At 41.1% G+C, this 19817-nt stretch overlaps 1 protein-coding gene across 3 annotated transcripts in view; it reads left to right on the forward strand.

The window, feature by feature from the left end:
- The first annotated feature begins 923 nt into the window (after positions 1–923).
- LOC135506874 (transcriptional repressor RHIT-like) overlaps positions 924–19817 on the forward strand; it is a 28457-nt gene continuing 9563 nt past the window's right edge. The window contains exons 1-6 of one of the 3 annotated variants that reach the window (XM_064926284.1): positions 924–1428; positions 1807–1937; positions 2135–2296; positions 4502–4654; positions 4793–4904; positions 10202–10326. In XM_064926284.1, the coding sequence (XP_064782356.1) occupies positions 1152–1428; positions 1807–1937; positions 2135–2296; positions 4502–4654; positions 4793–4904; positions 10202–10326 (960 nt within the window). In that variant the 5' untranslated portion in view covers positions 924–1151. Of the gene's footprint in view, positions 1429–1806; positions 1938–2134; positions 2297–4501; positions 4655–4792; positions 4905–10201; positions 11493–19817 lie in introns of those variants that run through there. The other 2 variants (XM_064926285.1, XM_064926286.1) reach the window with 2 other exon arrangements.

Raw genomic sequence — 19817 nt, forward strand, 5'->3', positions numbered from 1 at the left:
TCCCACTCTCCCTCTCTGGCACTCAAGGGCGCCCGGCGGCCCATCATTACGCACACCTGTCACCATAGTTATGTGCACCAGCGCTTCTTTGGACTTACCTGGACTCCATTACTTTGTTGATTGCCCCTCCTATATCTGTCTGTTCCTCGGTTTGATCCCGGTGTCAGCATTATTGTTGTTATGTTTCCCCTGTCCAGACACTGTCCTTGTTTGTTTCATGTCGGTTATTAATTAAATGTTCACTCACTGTACTTGCTTCTCGTCTCCCAGCTTCTGTCCTTACACCAGCACCATCTGAAGAGGCACCTGAAGGTCCAAACAGGAGTGAGGTTTTTTGCCTGTGCACTAAGGGAATGGAAAATAAGTCTGGCAACACAGCAGATTGGCAACCATACAGTAAATTGACAAATCACGTAACTAAACTAAACAAAAACAAGAAGAAAATATACAATGCAAATAAGATAATTTATTAATTATAATACAAATCTCGAGTGCTTAAATAAAATTCTAAGCATTAAAGCAAATTCGGCTCCATCCTTCATTGAGGACAATGGCTCATTCATAACAAAACCCTTTGATATTACCAAACACTTTTTTTTTGTAGACAAGATTACCAAAATTATTTGTGCTTCCCATGACTGTTTTTTTTATTTTTTTTATAAAATAATTGTGTGAACAATACGTGTAGTTATATTGTATTATACAGAGCACAATATTTCTACCGTTAAAATAAAGGTTCAATAAAATAACGCTCCAGCTACTCTATTTATTATATATCCTGATGACTAGTCACCTTACCCCACACACCCTTATTAATTGTTTATTTTAATGAACTTTTACGATATAGACAATTTAGACTTTGTGGCAGTGGTAACCCTGTGAAAGGCGGAAATACGCAAAACAACGTCTCGTCTGCCGGAAACTCACACGAAGAAGTAAACGGAAGTGAACAGTTATGAAAAAACAATTTCCACGTTATCGTTTTTATTGTTTAGATGTGTATTAACAGACATGAACTCAAAATATGAATAATTTAACTGCATCGTATCACACCTCATATCGTGTTTAATTCACGTTGGAGACAGGACTTGGTTGATAGCTGTTATCTAGGTAACGCTAGCTAGCTAGCTAGCTGCTAACGTTAGCAAAAAATGGCTAACTGTATGGTTTTTCACACTCAAATAGCCTCCATCATGGAGGTGCTCGCGAATGCCGCCGTGGCAGAGATCTGTAAACTCGTAGACGACGACTATGCAGTGTTTCGTTTGGAAATAAATCAAAGCCAGAAAGAAAACAGGTCATTGCGGAGGAAACTACTGGAACTGAAGGTTGCACGGGAGCGCGCAGAGAGGACAATGCGAGAGCGCGTCCTCGCCAGTCGTCCCAGTAGTGTCAAGATCCTTGACCGATACAGAGGAATTTCAAGAGGTACAATTTGCAGAGGCTGTGCGACCTGTTGCTGTTCATTTATAGTTCAGTGCCTGTCGCCCCGTTCCCCTCTGTATATGTGTTCAGATGTTATCTAAAATTGTCTGTTTTTGGGTCGTATACAATAAATCCCCTGATTACTTAGCTTGTGCAGAGACATTGTCATATTATAACCAGATTTTTGATTTACTGCATTTTCCATTATTTACTAAATGAAAACAATAAGATGCATGGAACATAATCAATACATAGTATATCAAGACGTTTTGAGAAGTGTTACCTTACATCCTTACCAATTGTGGACAGGGTCAAACGTGTACAATATAGCATTGACAGTAGCTAACCTAACCACCTCTTTTCCCCCAATCACACTCTCAGGTGAAGGACATCTCACTGGAGGCCACAGAAGCTTTCTGAAGCCAGCGGAACACAATACATGGAGAGATGACCAACCAATCACTGTTGATGAGGTGTGTGGAACCACATCGCAGAATTTTATGGTGATAGAGGTTAGTGTAATCGTGTTATATAAAAATTACAGTTATCAAATGTGGCCTGTTTAATAAAGAAAATCTCCCCTCAGCTATTCACTTGCTTACATGTATCATCGTCATTTATCCTCAGTTAAATAAAGGTGAAACTTTTTTTACATTTTTATCTGCCATAAGGAAGCTTGTGAGACAATATTGTTATCTTCTTGTGTCAGTCTGCAGATGCAGAGGCTGCAGGTCCTGGGGTCAAGCAGGAGAGGTCTGAAGGAGAGGAGGACCCACGGAACATCAGAGACATTCAGTCAGGAGCGGCCTCTGCAGCCACGGAGGACCCCAACAACCAAGCGCAACCTAGGACCCGACGCAGCATCACGGAGGTCAGTGGAACACAGAACGCCGTCCTCAAGTCAGAGACAGACACCAAGACTTTAACTGTAACACACAGGCCCTTACACCAAGGATCTAACCATAGATCAGACCCAGAGAGACTGGGTCTGAGTAAACTGGGCAGTCCTCTTGCTCCCGGCTCCGAATATTTACCAGTATTTCACCAGAGCCAGAGGACGGTTAATTCCCATGGGGATGGTGATGGTGACGTGTTAGACACTGCCGGTGATGATCCGTCTTGTTCTTACAATACAGAGATGGACCCTGGCAACATGCCCTTGGGTTTAGAGACACAGATTAATCTGTCGAGAGGGGACTGGAACCGGCGCAGTAGTAGTGTATACTCTGAAGGGTGCCTAGATAAGAAAGAGGAGGTTATATTAGCAGATGAGGTGACTGTAAAAGTGGAGGGCGACGTTCCTCCCACATGGAATGCAGATCATCTCCTCGGAGACGGACACTCACAGGGCAGAGATTTCTTAGATTACAGGGAAAGCTTGGAGACAAATCTAAATGTCACCACCCACTCCCCTTTACACGTGTTCAAGGATCGCTACCCAGTGTCCACGTTGATAGCACCTTCCGATTCACACGGCTGTGTCCTTTTCGATCAGGTATTGAACTCAAACGACAGAGCTAGAGCCCAGGCTCAGGGAGGGGGAGCCACATCAGGCAGTAGTAAAGAGAAACGGTTCCTCTGCATGTTCTGTAACAAATGCTTCAGCAGCTCCCAGAAGGTGGAGAGGCACCAGAGGGTCCACACAGGGGAGAAACCCTTCAGCTGTACCCAGTGTGAGAAGAGGTTCTCTCGCCAGGACACCCTGAAGAGGCACCAGAGGATCCACACAGGGGAGAAACCTTACAGCTGCTCACAGTGTCACATGTGCTTCGCACAGGCTGGTCAACTGAAGATGCACTTGAAGGTCCACACAGGAGAAAGGCCGTTTGCCTGTACACACTGTGGGAAGAGGTTCTCAGAGAGGAGCTACCTCAGGATACACCAGCAGAAAAAACATTCCACTCTGTAACATAGAAACATACCAATTCCACTCGATATCTTCTGACATTTTTATCAAAGCCTGTATAAATAAAAATATATTTTTAAAAACATCAGCAGAAAAGATCGACAGATGCATTTGGAATAATGAGAGTCACAGATTTCAGTGTTGAATATTCCTCGTTAGAATATTGCATCCAAACATTGTGTGATATATAAGTATGAAAAGTATTTTACATAGTGTTAGTACTGTAATGTTTACAAATGGCTATTTCATTACAACAATAAACATTTTTCCCAAGACACTTCTGTAATGAGAAAGTGAATATAGTTTTGGTTTAGACATGTCTATGTGTGGTTTTCATATGGGGTATTTAACCCATGTTTATGTTTAATAAACACAAAATGGGACTTTTTATTCTGACTTTTATTGAGACTCCCTTTAATTAATATACACTGAGTATACAAAACATTAAGAACACCTGCTCTTTCCATGACATTGACTGACCAGGTGAAAGTTATGATCTGTTATTGACATCACTTGTTAAATGCACTTCAATCAGTGTAGATGAAGAGGTGGAGACAGGTTAAAGAATGTCTTTTAAGCCTTGAGACAATTCATAGCACAGGTGACAATGGAGATGATGAAAATGCATATAAAACGTTGGTCTACATTTAGGTGTACACGTCCATGTAATATAGCCTATGCAACATGATTATTTGACAATAGCAGTTTGTTTGTGTGCGGGGGGCGACTCGTGAGATTTGAACCCTTTGCCACAATCTGCGACAATTACACGGACACTTTACACAAAGAGCAATTTGACCAGTCAATGAAATACACGTGACAGCCTTGTTGCAAAGGACACTTCCATGAACACGTCCAACTATGTCTACGACTTGTCTGCAGAAGTTGTGCTGGGATGTAATCGCTGCCACCTAGTGAGGATAACAAAGGGCTTATGTGTGCCATGCTATCTGATGGGACCAGCTACAATTTAGCTTTCTGTCACATACAAGTAAAACAAACATTTTAATTGGCTGTTGTGCATTTTGTACGTGAGAACCTGTTTAACTTTAAATGCTTGCTTATGTTTGCAAGTGTGGCCCCTCCATGTGAAGTGTGTTTATTATCTTGTTTGTGTATGTACCTGAGGGAGTGTATGTCTGTGTAATCTGTATCACCTCTCTCTTCCAGGAGGAGGAGGGTCCAGAGGTGTTGCTGGTGAAGGAGGAGGGGTGTGAGGAGGGTCTGGGGAACCCAGAGGGGACCATGGTCATAGAGGACAACCAGACTACACCTCCGCCTGAACCCACTGAGCATCACAAGACCACACGCAATTTCACTGAGGTAAGCCCACTGTAAACTACTGTCTAGATGGTATTAGGTTAGGGCCCGTATCCACAAAGCCTCTCAGAGTAGGAGTGCTGATCTCGGATCAGTTTAGCCTTTTAGATCATAATGAATAAGGCTCTGTATCTCTTACAGTCAGTAGACATGGAGGATGGGAAGCCTGATCTGCTGATTGTCAAAGAGGAGACAATAGAAGATGAACCAGAGAGCATTGACCTGCTGAGTAGACTAAAGATGGGGGAGCAAGGTAAGGGAGAAATACACTGAGTGTACCAACCATTAAGAACACCTTCCTAATATTGAGTTGCACCCTCCCCTCCCCACTCAGAACAGCCTCAATTCGTCGGGGCATGGACTCTACTAGGTATCAAAAGCGTTCCATAGGGATGCTGGCCTATGTTGACTCCAATGCTTCCCACGGTTGTGTCAAGTTGGCTGGATGTCGAGTCTTGATACACACGGGAAACTGTTGAGCGTGAAATACCTAGCAACGTTGCAGTTCTTGACACAAACCGGTGTGCCTGGCTAAGTGCCATCAGCCGGTGGCAAATAGCTATCGGTCTCACAGTTATTGACCGTTAATTAACAAACACATTTAGCATCTCCTGGCTACCACACATAGCCTACAAGCCACTGATGTTGACCTTTGGAACATCTACATTTTAAAAAGTCTAATAAATCCATTTAACATAGCCTACACATCACAATAAATTATTTATTTATTTTAGACAGCTCTAAAGAAGCATGATATGAAGAAAATGTAGTCTATTTCAGAAGAACAGAATAGCATACTCTGAATTGTCCTTATGTTACGTCCTGATCTGGCTATACCTAATCGCTGTGGGCTACACTAGTTCATTTAGCAGACAAGGTTTTCTTAGAATTCCGTGGCATTATTTTATAGTATGAAGAATACAATTGAATAAAGGATATTTTCTCCAAACGGTTTGAGAGTGCGCACATGCGCCTAATCTGGGTTGAGCGGTTAACCTGTTGATGCTCTGGGGGCGCTATTTCATTTTTGGATGAAAAACGTTCCCGTTTTAAACAAGATATTTTGTCACAAAAAGATGCTCGACTATGCATATAATTGATAGCTTTCGAAAGAAAACACTCTGACGTGTCCAGAACTACCAAGATATTTTCTGTGCGTGCCCTAGAACGTGAGCTTCAGGCAAAACCAAGATGAGACGGCATCCAGGAAATGAGCAGGATTTTTGAGGCTCTGTTTTCCATTGTCTCCTTATATGGCTGTGAATGCGAGAGGAATGAGCCTGCCCTTTCTGTCGTTTCCCCAAGGTGTCTGCAGCATTTTGACGTATTTGTAGGCAGATCATTGGAAGATTGACCATAAGAGACCACATTTACCAGGTGTCCGCCCGGTGTCCCGCGCCGAAATTGGTGCGCAAAAGACAGCTGCCAGTATTTTTCCATGGGATACATTGAGGAAAGCAAGCTTCCACGAACTGCATATCAATGAAGAGATATGTGAAAAAACACCTTGAGGATTGATTCCAAACAACGTTTGCCATGTTTCGGTCGATATTATGTAGTTAATCCAGGAAAAAGTTTTACGTTGTAGGTGACTGAATTTTCGGTTCGTTTCGGTAGCCAGACGCAATGTAGAAAACGGAACGATTTCTCCTACACACAGACGCTTTCAGGAAAAACTGCGCATTTGGTATGTAACTGAGAGTCTCCTCATTGAAAACATCAGAAGCTCTTCAAAGGTAAATGATTTTATTTATTTGGTTATCTGGTTTTTGTGAAAATGTTGCGTGCTAAATGCTACTCAAAATGCTATGCTAGCTTGGCATACTCTTACACAAATTAGTCAATTTCTATGGTTCAAAAGCATATTTTGAAAATCTGAGATGACAGTGTTGTTAAGAAAAGGCTAAGCTTGAGAGCAGACGGATTATTTTCATTTTATTTGCGATTTTCAGAAATCGTTAACGTTGCGTTATGCTAATGAGCCTGAGGCTTTAGTCACGATCCCAGATCCGGGATGGGGAGTTCCAAGAGTTAACAAAGAAATAGGTACTCCTATATGCTTAATTTAAAGTTATTAATGTCCCTTTAGTTGTTCTACAAATGTTGGGCTATATGTTTTGATTTTTAATACATTGTACGGCTGCATGAGGAGACTCTAATGATGATTTGAAAAAAGTTGCTTGAAAGGCATGAGCTCTGCTTTGTTTTTTTTGCGCACGCTGTACACGCTACATCAGTCACGCATTCACAATTGGACAAGCATTAGATAATGCCTAGAATTTCCCGGCGGTATCCCCTTTGTGTGGCCGTAATGCACCCTAAAACAATCCATGCCTTTTGCAGCCAGTGGCAGTTGTGCCCTTCTCCCGGAGTGCTGCTCGCTCTGTCACGTGATCGGGTCTTTCTCACAGGCTACAAGTGAAGACAGACAAATTGGGGGACACAACTGCGTGCATCCTTATCCATTTCCGAGGTGCATATTGAAGATATTGGAAGAACTGTCCACATTTACTTTTCGGCAGCCAACAAAATGAGTAGGCATAATGAACAGCAAAAGCACTAGCCTATGTCAATCTACTATCCTCCATAGTACAAAAGTCGACCTATTCTATTCTGTACGAGAAATAAATATTCCAAACATAGTCTGGGACAGTTGTGGGAAGCGATAGATCCCAAATTAATACAACCACTCTAGCATTAAAAAAAGGTTTTTATGCAATGTGGCTGACGCAACAAATCATAACGTTTAGCTTAAAATGTTGATAAACTATTAGGCTATTTATTCACATTATAAGCACAACAATGCGCTCATGGTAGTAGGCTATAAGCGCAAATGTTCCATTAGTGGAAAACACCATTATCAAAAATGACCGCAAATGCAATTATGCATGTAATGCTTTTATTATAAAGGTGCATTTTTATGGTGAAAATTATCTTCCCCAAACTTGAAACTCACGTGCTGCCTGTTAGGCTCTACACCCCTTGTAAAGTGGATTAATGTGCTTAATATTAAGAATTTATTTGGACGTTTTAGTTGTGATAAAAACCTTAATAAAACATATAGGCCCATGGGCTAAGCTACATGAGGTGTGCGACTAGGTGTGCTGGGCATCATACACAAGTGATAATATAAACTCAGCAAAGAAAAAAAATGCCCTCTCACTGTCAACTGCGTTTATTTTCAGCAAACTGAACATGTAAATATTTGTATGAACATAAGATTCAACAACTGAGACATAAACCTAACAAGTTCCACAGACATGTGACTAACAGAAATGGAATAATGTGTCCCTGAACAAAGGGGGGGTCAAAATCAAAAGTAACCGTCAGTATCTGGTGTGGCCACCAGCTGCATTAAGTACTGCAGTGCATCTCCTCCTCATGGACTGCATCAGATTTGCCAGATCTTGCTGTGAGATGTTAACCAACTCTTCCACCAAGGCACCTGCAAGTTTCCGGACATTTCTGGGGGGAATGGTCGTAGCCCTCACCCTCCGATCCAACAGGTCCCAGACGTGCTCATTGGGATTGAGATCCGAGCTCTTCGCTGGCCATGGCAGAACACTGACATTCCTGTCTTGCAGGAAATCACGCACAGAACGAGCAGTATGGCTGATGGCATTGTCATGCTGGAGGGTCATGTCAGGATGAGCCTGCAGGAAGGGTACCACATGAGGGAGAAGGATGTCTTCCCTGTAACGCACAGCGTTAAGATTGCCTGCAATGACAACAAGCTCAGTCCGATGAGGCTGTGACACACCGCCCCAGACCATGACGGATCCTCCACCTCCAAATCAATCCCGCTCCAGAGTACAGGCCTCGGTGTAATGCTCATTCCTTCGACGACAAACGTGAATCGGACCATCACCCCTGGTGAGACAAAACCTCACTTTTTGCCAGTACTTTCTGGTCCAGCGACGGTGGGTTTGTGCCCATAGACGACGTTGCTGCCAGGGTTGACTGGTGAGGACCTGCCTTTACAACAGGCCTACAAGCTCTCAGTCCAGCCTCTCTCAGCCTATTGTGGACAGTCTGAGCACTGATGGAGGGATTGTGCGTTCCTGGTGTAACCTTGGCAGTTGTTGTTGCCATCTAGTACCTGTCCTGCAGGTGTGATGTTCGAATGTACCGATCCTGTGCAGGTGTTGTTACGCGTGGTCTGCCACTGCGAGGACAATCAGTTGTCCGTCCTGTCTCCCTGTAGCGCTGTCTTAGGCGTCTCACAGTAAAGACATGGCAATTTATTGCCCTGGCCACATCTGCAGTCCTCATGCCTCCTTGCAGCATGCCTAAGACATGTTTACGCAGATGAGCAGGAAACCTGGGCATCTTTCTTTTGGTGTTTTCAGAGTCAGTAGAAAGGCCTCTTAAGTGTCCTAAGTTTTCATAAATGTGATCTTACTTGCCTACAGTCTGTAAGCTGTTAGTGTCTTGACGACCGTTCCACAGGTGCATGTTCATGAATTGTTTATGGTTCATTGAACAAGCATGGGAAACAGTGTTTAAACCCTTTACAATGAAGATCTGTGAAGTTATTTGGATTTTTACGAATTGTCTTTGAAAGGCAGGGTCCTGAAAAGGGGACGTTTCTTTTTTTCACAAGTGATAGGCTATTCTTGATTTAATCTTGTCTCTAAATAATATGTGTGAAATTTGTTTTGATTTAGAATCGACCATTATCATGCACCTGTATCGAAACAGGGGCAGCGGGGAAATATACATGTCATCTATGCACTTAAATAGCGAATACAGGACGTTTTTTCCCAGTGGTTAATTTTCATCTCAGCCAGGTAGGCTATACTCCTGTTGTAAAGAGAAGCAATGTGCTTAATATTAGGGAAGTTGAGAAATAAATATAGTAGGCCTAGCCTATATGAAGCTGATGGAATCCTCCTCTTTTTAGGAGGCCATCACTCTGTTTTCTTGTGCAATTGCATAGCCTATTGAAATGTTGCGCAACATGAGCTCATGGGCTCTCATGAAGAGGGACAATAGAATGCTGAGTACCAGGCAGTTAGCAAGTTTGGTAGGCCGCTAATGACCAGCAGGAGCATCAGAGCTTGGAGAAGCCTAATTACTGTGACTGTACGGTCACATGGAATTTGACTGCCTTCATGACTCGTGACCACTGGTAATACAGTCCCCGCAACAGCCCTATGCCTGGCACCTACTACCAAACCCGTTCAAAACCACTTAAATATTTTGTCTTGCCCATTCAACATCTAAATGGCACACACATAAACAAGCCGTGTCTCAATTGTCTCAAGGCTTAAATATCATACTTTAACCTGTCTCCTCCCTTTGAGTCTATGTCTTCTCAATGTCATGGAAAGAGCATGTTTTGTATACTCAGTGTACATATAGCCTACATACAGTAATAGATCTTCAATGGAAATAGTGATGCAACTGGCTATTTTTTCTTCATTCAAAAAATGAAATCAATACAACTTATGTTTACATACAAAAACACAAATTATAATGTATAAACCTGACCTGGTAAGTGACATTTTTTTTTAAAAATAAGTCTTATTTTCTAACCTCTTCTTGCAGGTGGTTGGCTGGAGGCTGACAGGGGAGACTGGGTGGCCATCTTGGATTCCCAGAACCAGACGAGTGCAACCAAGGGCCCAGGGGACATCACTGAGAAGGCCAGGACCAGAGGTGACATAGTGGAGGTCAGTGGATGGGACAGCGTCCTCAACTCAGGGCTGGGGAACAACACTGTTAACCAGAAACAGACAGTCGAACACAAAACAACCAAACTTAGTCTCCATGACAACAGACTGGCTGAGACCAGGGCAAGGTGTAGATTTGGTCTGCGGGGACGGGGAGGTGTCTGTATGCGGGGGGAGAGAACAACAGACACAGACTCAGCTAGCGATGCTCCGTCCTGCTCCTATAGTTGTGATTCAGAGACACTGATGACGCCTCTGATTAACCACCTAACAGGTGCTGCCTTCAGCCTGCCTTCTATAGGATCTATCAACTGGAACATGGACCCTGCGACAACACAGGCACTCCCTGGCCTTCGTCCTCCTCACACTCACCTTATGTTAAACCAGACTTTAGACAATGCCGGTGCCTCAACACTAAATGGCTATATAAGCCCGATGACAAATGACAGTAGTAGTAACGCTATCTGTAGATCCGGTGGAAAAGAGAAGCGCTTCCCATGTTCTTTCTGTGGGAAAGCCTTCAGTTTCCCGAAACAGGTGGAGATCCACCAGAGGATGCACACGGGGGAGAAACCCTACAGCTGTACCCATTGTCACATGCGCTTCGCCCAGGCTGGTCATCTAAAGAGACACCAGAGGGTCCACACAGGGGAGAAACCCTACAGCTGCCCCCAGTGTGAGAAGAGGTTCTCCCACCAGCACCAGCTGAAGATGCACCTGAAGGTCCACACGGGAGAGAGGCCGTTTGCCTGTACACACTGTGGGAAGAGGTTCTCAGAGAGGAGCTACCTCAGGATACACCAGCAGAAAATGCATACGGCCCATGTATAGTGTGTAGTGTTGACATGTAATGGAGTACTTGTTAGTTTGTAATTCATTCTCTTGGTTTTGGATGTAGGAAGGAACTGAATGAAGTGAACCAGGAAAGAATGAGTATGATAAGGTAGATTAAAGGATATGGTGATGGTTGGTGTGAAGGTGTCTGTAAAAATTCTTCACTGGTGTAAAGTTTTGAAAATGTGTGTAATGTAATGTTGAACCTTTTCCAGAGTATTCTCAAAGGAATTTATCAAAGGGAGTGTACCAGATTTACAGAAAATGTAAAGTGTTACCATAGTATTATACTTGTCACGTATCGTTTTGTGCAATAAAAGTACTGTACTACAAAGTTATGTTAGTGTATGACCATTTTGTTGAAATGAAATACAATATTGACTGTGCTGACATACTTGATTATTTTTGTATTATTTTAGGGACTGAGTTTCCTTTCTCTGTCTAACCAAAATATTATACTTCATTTTTTAATCAACACATATGGACATTGGCTCCATATTGTTAGGTACTTGAAAACACAGTGTTAGAGATGGGCTAGACTTTATTTATTATTTTACCCACCTCCCCACATTTAGAGGAACTAAACGATTTGTTATAAACTGAGCAAAAAAAGAAACGTCCTCTCACTGTCAACTGCGTTTATTTTCAGCAAACTTAACATGTGTAAATATTTGTATGAACATAACAAGACTCAACAACTGAGACATAAACTGAACAAGTTCCACAGACATATGACTAACAGAAATGGAATAATATGTCCCTGAACAAAGGGGGGGTGTCAAAATCAAAAGTAACCGTCAGTATCTGGTGTGGCCACCAGCTGCATTAAGTACTGCAGTGCATCTCCTCCTCATGAACTGCACCAGATTTGCCAGTTCATGCTGAGATGTTACCCCACTTTTCCACCAAGGAACCTGCAAGTTCCCGGACATTTCTGGGGGGAATGGCCCTAGCCCTCACCCTCCGATCCAACAGGTCCCAGACGTGCTCAATGGGATTGAGATCCGGGCTCTTCGCTGGCCATGGCAGAACACTGACATTCCTGTCTTGCAGGAAATCTCACAAAGAACGAGCAGTATGGCTGGTGGCATTGTCATGCTGGAGGGTCATGTCAGGATGAGACTGCAGGAAGGTTACCACATGAGGGAGGAGGGCTTCCCTGTAATGCACAGCGTTGAGATTGCCTGCAATAACAACAAGCTCAGTCCGATGAGGCTGTGACACACTGCCCCAGACAATGACGGACCCTGCACCTCCAAATCGATCCCACTCCAGAGTACAGACCTTGGTGTAACGCTAATTCCTTTGACGATAAACGTGAATCGGACCATCACCCCTGGTGAGACAAGACCGCGACTCGTCAGTAAAGAACACTTTTTGCCAGTCCTGTCTGGTCCAGTGACGGTGGTTTTGTGCCCATAGGGGGACGTTGTTGCCGATGATATCTGGTGAGGACCTGCCTTACAACAGGCCTACAAGCTCTCAGTCCAGCCTCTCTCAGCCTATTGCGAACAGTCTGAGCACTGATGGAGGGATTGTGAGTTCCTGGTGTAACTCAGGCAGTTGTTGTTGCCATCCTGTACCTGTCCCGCAGGTGTGATTTTAGGATGTACCGATCCTGTGCAGGTGTTGTTACACGTGGTCTGCCACTGCGAGGACCAGCTGTCCGTCCGTAGCGCTGTCTTAGGAGTCACACAGTACGGACATTGCAATTTATTGCCCTGGCCACATCTGCTGTTCTCATGCCTCCTTGCAACATGCCTAAGGCACGTTCACGCAGATGAGCAGGGACCCTGGGCATCTTTCTTTTGGTGTTTTTCAGAGTCACTAGAAAGGCCTCTTTAGTGTCCTAAGTTTTCATAACTTTGACCTTAATTGCCTACCGTCTGTAAGCTGTTAGTGTCTTAACGACCGTTCCACAGGTGCATGTTCATTAATTGTTTATGGTTCTGTTGTGTCTTTGGCTTTGCCGGATTAAGTGATATGACATGCTATTCTATAAAATAATTTCTCCGTAATTAATATTACCTGATTGAGCTTATCATGTAAATGTAATTAACTAGAGAGTCGGACACCACAAAATAATATTTATAGAGCTGTTATCTTCCGAATAAACTCTTAAAGACCTAGTAATATTTTACATCAATAGCAGTCAATATTAATCGTCATCTTAATTCAGTCTCAGCTGAAAGTTGTAAATTCTTAGTTATCTGCACGAACCCTGGCTAACAAGTTGAATCAGCAATACAAAATTGGGTTTAATTATTTATTTACTAAATACAGAATTACACATACACATAATTAAATCATAACTTGATTACAAATTACGTCATAAAGGAAAACGTCCCTAGCAGGCGGAACAGATATGACAGCTTGTTACACAAAAGAAAAGGGGCTGGGTGAAAGTGAAAGAGCGGGAAGACTGAGGAACAAAGGGCGAAGCTGCGCTATCGTAAATAAAGTATCTAAATTACCGCCCATTTGGAAAAGGAAAATGCAATAAATATTTACTCTGAGCTGCTCTTCGGTAGGTTGGTGGTAGATGGAAGGCAGTGTTATCCAACCGAGTCCTTTGTCCCTTGAAGAATGTCTCTGCTGGTAAATTGAATGCATTGTAGTAACGTCGTCGTTGTGTGGTAGACAGGATACTCTGTCTGTTCCTTCCTAAACCTCGTTTGCAGCGGCTGTTGCTAACTCAACGGCTAGGAGGTATCACTGCTATAGTGAATAAGAGTTCAAAGTTCATACCATTCGCAACCAAAGCTCACACTATTATACATTAGATTGCAAAAGAACATGTGAGGTTGGTTTCCTTCTGTAGTTATAATCTGAACCATTCTGACATCGGACCGTCGTCCTCAGAACAGAAGGTTATATCGTCGTCAAGGGCTTATATAGGAAGGGAGAGGAGGGCGTGTTTGAAAAGTTTTATAGCCCATGTCCCTTCACAGGGGCAGGCCACTGATTGAGCAGAGCCCTATCTTATGAAAACCCAAATCTCACATTTTAGAAGTTAAATCACATTTCATCCCATCACAAATAATTTAATATTTAAACATTTAAATTGAACAACAATTACATGTGAATCCGATAACACTGATGTGTAGACTTTCCACTGTAGAGTTTGTTATTTTATCATTGATGAGAATGTCTCAGATGACAACCGAACTGACATCATATTCATTAAGTACCACCGCATATGTTCAATTGGTCGGATTACCAGAATATATAGTTCATTTCCCCCCACCTTCAGATGTTCCGAGAATCTCTGTTACCCAAAGGTTTTGCAAATGTAACATCAGTAGGGTAGAGAGAGGAAAAAGGGGGGAAGAGGTATTTATGACTGTCATAAACCTACCCCCAGGCCAACGTCAACAGTTCATTGAACAAGCATGGGAAACAGTGTTTAAACCCTTTACAATGAAGATCTATGAAGTTATTTGGATTTTTACAAATGATCTTGAAAGACAGGATCCTGAAAAAAGGAATGTTTCTTTTTTTGCTGAGTTTACAAATATAAGGAGACATAATTATTATTTTGGCGGGTTTTATTTCCTTGTATTTTTTTTTGACAGATGTTACAAATAGCCATCCCAAATAGCCATCCCAAACATACAAACAACCACAAATACAACTAAAAAAAAAATGAAACAAATAGAATCGTCATATGACTGGCAATCAGGAGCACCTTTCTTTTGTATATGAAATCAGGCCCATCCTTGATGTGTTATTTGGTCCCACTTATCAGTAAAATCTGGAGACCTCACACGTTCTTTTGCAATCTAATGTATAATAGTGTTTCACAGTTAGGTTGAAAGAGTCCAAGACTAACATTTATTTTCTGAGTTTTAAAAATGAAAACCTTCCCCAGCAGAATCAATAGATTGTATATTGTTTTGTATCTGTCCCTGCACTCAATATAACTGTTTGTGGAAAAATAACAAAATCGTATAAAACAGGGAGTAACCACTCTTGTACCTTTGCCCAAAAGTTAACTATGGAGCAATACCAGAAAATATGTAACAAATCCAGCACTTCCACACGACAAAAACAGTAGAAAGAGGATTCTTCTATGTCCAATATGTGTAACATCTTGTTAGTAGCCAGAAATATTTACAATATCTTCAACTGAAACATTCAGATTGTGGAGTCTGTTGTTCTATACATGCTTTTCCCAGTAAGAGTTGAATTTGTGTGGGAAGGCAACTAATTTGTTGTTTTCCCAAATGAGAATGGTACATGTCTTTATCTCCAGTTAACCATCTGTGAGATTTAATATGAGATCTGCAAACAGTTTCTATTTTCTTTCCCTTAACTTTTTCTTCCATTCTGTTTGAATTGCTGCCAGTACCTGATAGTAAATATGTTCCCATACAATTGTGCACAGTGTAAAATTCCCATTACTATCAATGATATTTGTTTTATTATAAGATCCTCTTTTTCAGAAACACATTCCCAATTTTTATTTTATGTATCAGTGTATTTGAATTCAACCATATGATCTGGCTCTGAATTATCCTGGGGACATTCCTGCTGTCAGTATGCAATAAATATTTTATTGATTATTTGAAGAATGGGTATACAGTGCCTTCAGAAAGTATTCATACCCCTTGACTTAATGCAAAGGGTTTTTTGAAATATTTATTAGCACATTTATTGAAAATTAAATATCTAATTTACGTAAGTAAATCAATACATGTTAGAATCACCTTTGGCACCGATTACAGCTGTGAGAGTTTTGCACACCTGGATTATACAATATTTGCACATTATTATTAAAAACATTCTTCAAGCTCTGTCAAGTTGGCTGTTGATCATAGATAGACAGCCATTTTCAAGTCTTGCCATAGATTTTCAAGCTGATTTAAGTCAAAACTGTAACAAGGCCACTCAGGAACATTAAATGTCTTGGTAAACAACTCCAGTGTGTATTTGGCCTTGTGTTTGAGATTATTGTCCTGCTGAAAGCTGAATTTATCTCCCAGTGTCTGTTGGAATGCAGACTGAAGCAGGTTTTCCTCTACGATTTTGCCTGGCCTCTATTCTGTTTCTGTTTATCCTAAAAAATGCCTTAGTCCTTGCCGATGACAGGAATACTCATAACATGATGCAGCCCATCACCATACTTGAAAATATGAAGACTGGTATTCAGTGATGTGTTGGACTTACCTGAAACATAACACTTTGTATTCAGTATATAAAGTACATTTTTTTGCCACATTTTTTGCAGTTTTACTTTAGTGCCTTATTACAAACAGGCTGCATGTTTTGGAATATACTTATTCTGTACAGGTATCATTATTTTAATTATGTCATTTATGTTAGTATTGTGGAGTAACTAAAATGTTGTTGATCCATCCTCAGTTTTCTCCTACCACAGCCATTAAACTTGAACTGTTTTAAAATCACCATTGGCCTCATGGTGAAATTGGCCATGATTGGCCTCATGGTGCGGTTTCCTTCCTCTCCGGCAACTGAGTTTGGAAAGATGTCTTTGTAGTGACTGGGTGTATTGATACACCGTCCAAAGTTTAATTAATAACTTCACCATGTCCAAAGGGATATTCAATGTCTGCTTGTTTATATTTTTACCCATCTACCAATAGGTGCCCTTCTTTGCGAGGCATTGGAAAACCTCCCTGGTCTTTGTGGTTGAATCAGTGTGTGTTTGAAATTCACTGCTCAACTGAGGGACCTTACAGATAATTGTTTGTGTGGGGTACAGGGATGAGGTAGTCATTATAAAATCTGTGTCATTCTAAACACACTTATTGCACACCGAGAGAACCCATGCAATGTATTATGTGACTTGTTAAGCACATTTTTACCCCTGAACTTATTTAGGCTTGTCATATCAAAGGGGTTGAATACTTACTGACTAAAAACATTTGAGCTTTTAATTCATTTGTAAACATTTCTAAAAAACATTATTCCATTTTGACATTATAGGGTAATGTATGTAGTCCAGTGACACAAAATTCAGGTTGTAACACAACAAAATGTAGAAAAGGTAAAGGGGTGTGAATACTTTCTGAAGCACAACTGAGAGGCAATGAAGGTGTTTTTCAAGGTTACTCTGCCATATAAAAGACAAAGCTTTACCTTTCCACAGCAATAGTATTTTGTCAATCTTGGCTAGTTTCAAATCTAAGTTCTCCTTTACAAGATCCTTCTTTCTTTTGGAATGTGGATGCCAAGCATGTCCACTGGGCCATTGCTCCACTTTATTGGTACGCAAGACAATCCCGTAGGACAAAGAAGCCATATGTGGAGATCCTAGGCTGGTGTCGTTACACGGGGTCTGCAGTTGTGAGGCTGCTTGGACGTACTACCAAATTCTCTAAAATGACATTGGAGGTGGCTTATGGTAGAGAAATGAACATTAGATTCTCTGGCAACAGCTATGGTGGACATTCCTGATGACAGCATGCCAATTGCACACTCCTTTAAACTTGAGGTGTTATTGTGTGACAAAACTGCACATTTTAGAGTGGTCTTTTATTGTCCCCAGCACAAGGTGTACCTGTGTAATGAGCATGCTGTTTAATCAGCTTCTTGATATGCCATACCTGTCAGGTGGATGGATTATCTTGGTAAAGGAGAAATATTCAGGAGAGAAATACGTTTTTCTTGTGTATGGAACATCTCTGATCTTTTATTTCAGCTCATGAAACATGGGACCAACGCTTTACATGTTGTGTTTATATTTTTGATTAGTATATATTGGAATTGTTCCTGATTGAGATGGCCAGCATCTCGATAGCTAATAAGAATAAATAAGGTGAAACTGGATCCCTTTGTCGAACCCTCTAAATAAATAAATACCCAATATTCACTACTTTACTTACCAGTTTCTGACATAAGACTTTAAACGATTGAATAAATGACTTACCAAAGTTAAAATACTGAAGGCATCTATATCAATGAGATTCCATCTTGTCAAAAACTCCTCAGTCCCTCTCTTTGGGTTGTTGATCATTCCCCCTGTTCAAATGAAACATTTAAGCAGGTGAACAAAGGTTCTTTGTTTTATGTAAAAAAAATATATATAAAAAAACTCTTACACCTCAATTGGTATACCGTCAAAGCCAGGAGATTTACCCGTTTGGAATTAGTTAATTGCCATTAGTAGTTCATCGTCAGCGATCAATCCCTCAGGATGCTTTTTGTATTTATTTTAAGCTGCAATATGTAACTTTTTGGGTGACCCGACCAAATTCACATAGAAAGCCAAAGTGTAATTTTTTCATCTCGGTATATCTTACGGTTAATATAGAGCTTGTCAACAACAATATAAGCACCAAGCATTGTCTATTTCTTTAAAGCTGCAATATGTAACATTTTGGGCGACCCAACCAAATTCACATAGAAATGTGCGTTACAGATCTGTCATTCTCATTGAAAACAAGTCTAAGAAGCAGTAGATCTGTTCTGTGTTCTGTGTTTCTATGCTTCCCGTTCTTAAGTTTTGTTTTTGCATCTTTTACTTTCGATTTTGTGCACCAGCTTCAAACAGCTGAAAATATAATATTTTTGGTTATTGAAAATATATTTCACATTGGTTTCGATGGTATAATGATGCTCTGCGCTGATTTTTTGTTTAGTCACAAACTGAAATTATGCAAACTATTAGAATTTTAGCAACCATTGCATCAACCAGTGTGCATCATTGACCATATTTAAGCATCGGGTAGAGTATTTTCCACCTGTTATTTCTTTCTTTAGGAAACTGGTCATTAAGCCCAAAGTTTGTACTTTGTAATTGTCTACCCTTGGATTTAACCGGTACTTTTTCTTTGTAGGCCTAATAACCGTATTTGGCCATGATGTGGTGATTTTTGATACCTCATCTGCTAGGATATGTAGTTTTGTTTGTATAATGTATTTTCCATCATTATTCTCAGAAATACCTGTGAAAACCAGGTTCTCTCTCATCGAATGGGACTGTAAGTCTAATAAATCCACCTAGAGTAACATAAGTAACAATTTTTAAAATCCCATCAAAATCTTTCAGTTTAAGCTAGATATGTTTTTTTTGGCATGGGCTGCGTCTCAATCCATCGAGTCCGCATCTGCGGTGGAAGGTGGCCAAGCTCCATTGGTGTTTGTCAGACATCCCGACAATCGGTCTTCTCACGATAATGGCTGTGGCACGTCTGAGTGGTTTGGCCTACAAACTAACATGGAAAGATGAGACTATCACGAACATGATGGTGTTCTCCGTTTTGCTCAACGACCCCCACAAGTGTCACGGGACTCATGTGCATGTAACCGGTACTGGATTTTAAAAAATGAATGGAAGTACACCCAAAAAGGGGTTAAATATGTGTAAAAGAAAAGCACAAATATTTCCTGAGCTTTCTTTTATCTCCTAGATATAGGACAGACACTCCAAAACATTATTCCTTGTGATTTATTTTTTAACTGTCTTTTTTCCATTTCTGAATGTGTTATTCAATAAGTTTTCATTGGATTTGGTACTAAAGGCCAAAGTCAGTATTTGATCAAATATATACAGGTCCAGTCAAAAGTTTGGACACACCTACAGTTGAAGTCGGAGGTTTACATACACTTAGGTTGGAGTCATTAAAACTTGTTTTCAACCACTCAACCACATCCAAAATCAACATAACTAACTGCAAAACAAACAAGTACTA

Source organism: Oncorhynchus masou, chromosome 20 (genome assembly GCF_036934945.1).
Source record: "Oncorhynchus masou masou isolate Uvic2021 chromosome 20, UVic_Omas_1.1, whole genome shotgun sequence".
Lineage (NCBI taxonomy): Eukaryota > Metazoa > Chordata > Actinopteri > Salmoniformes > Salmonidae > Oncorhynchus > Oncorhynchus masou.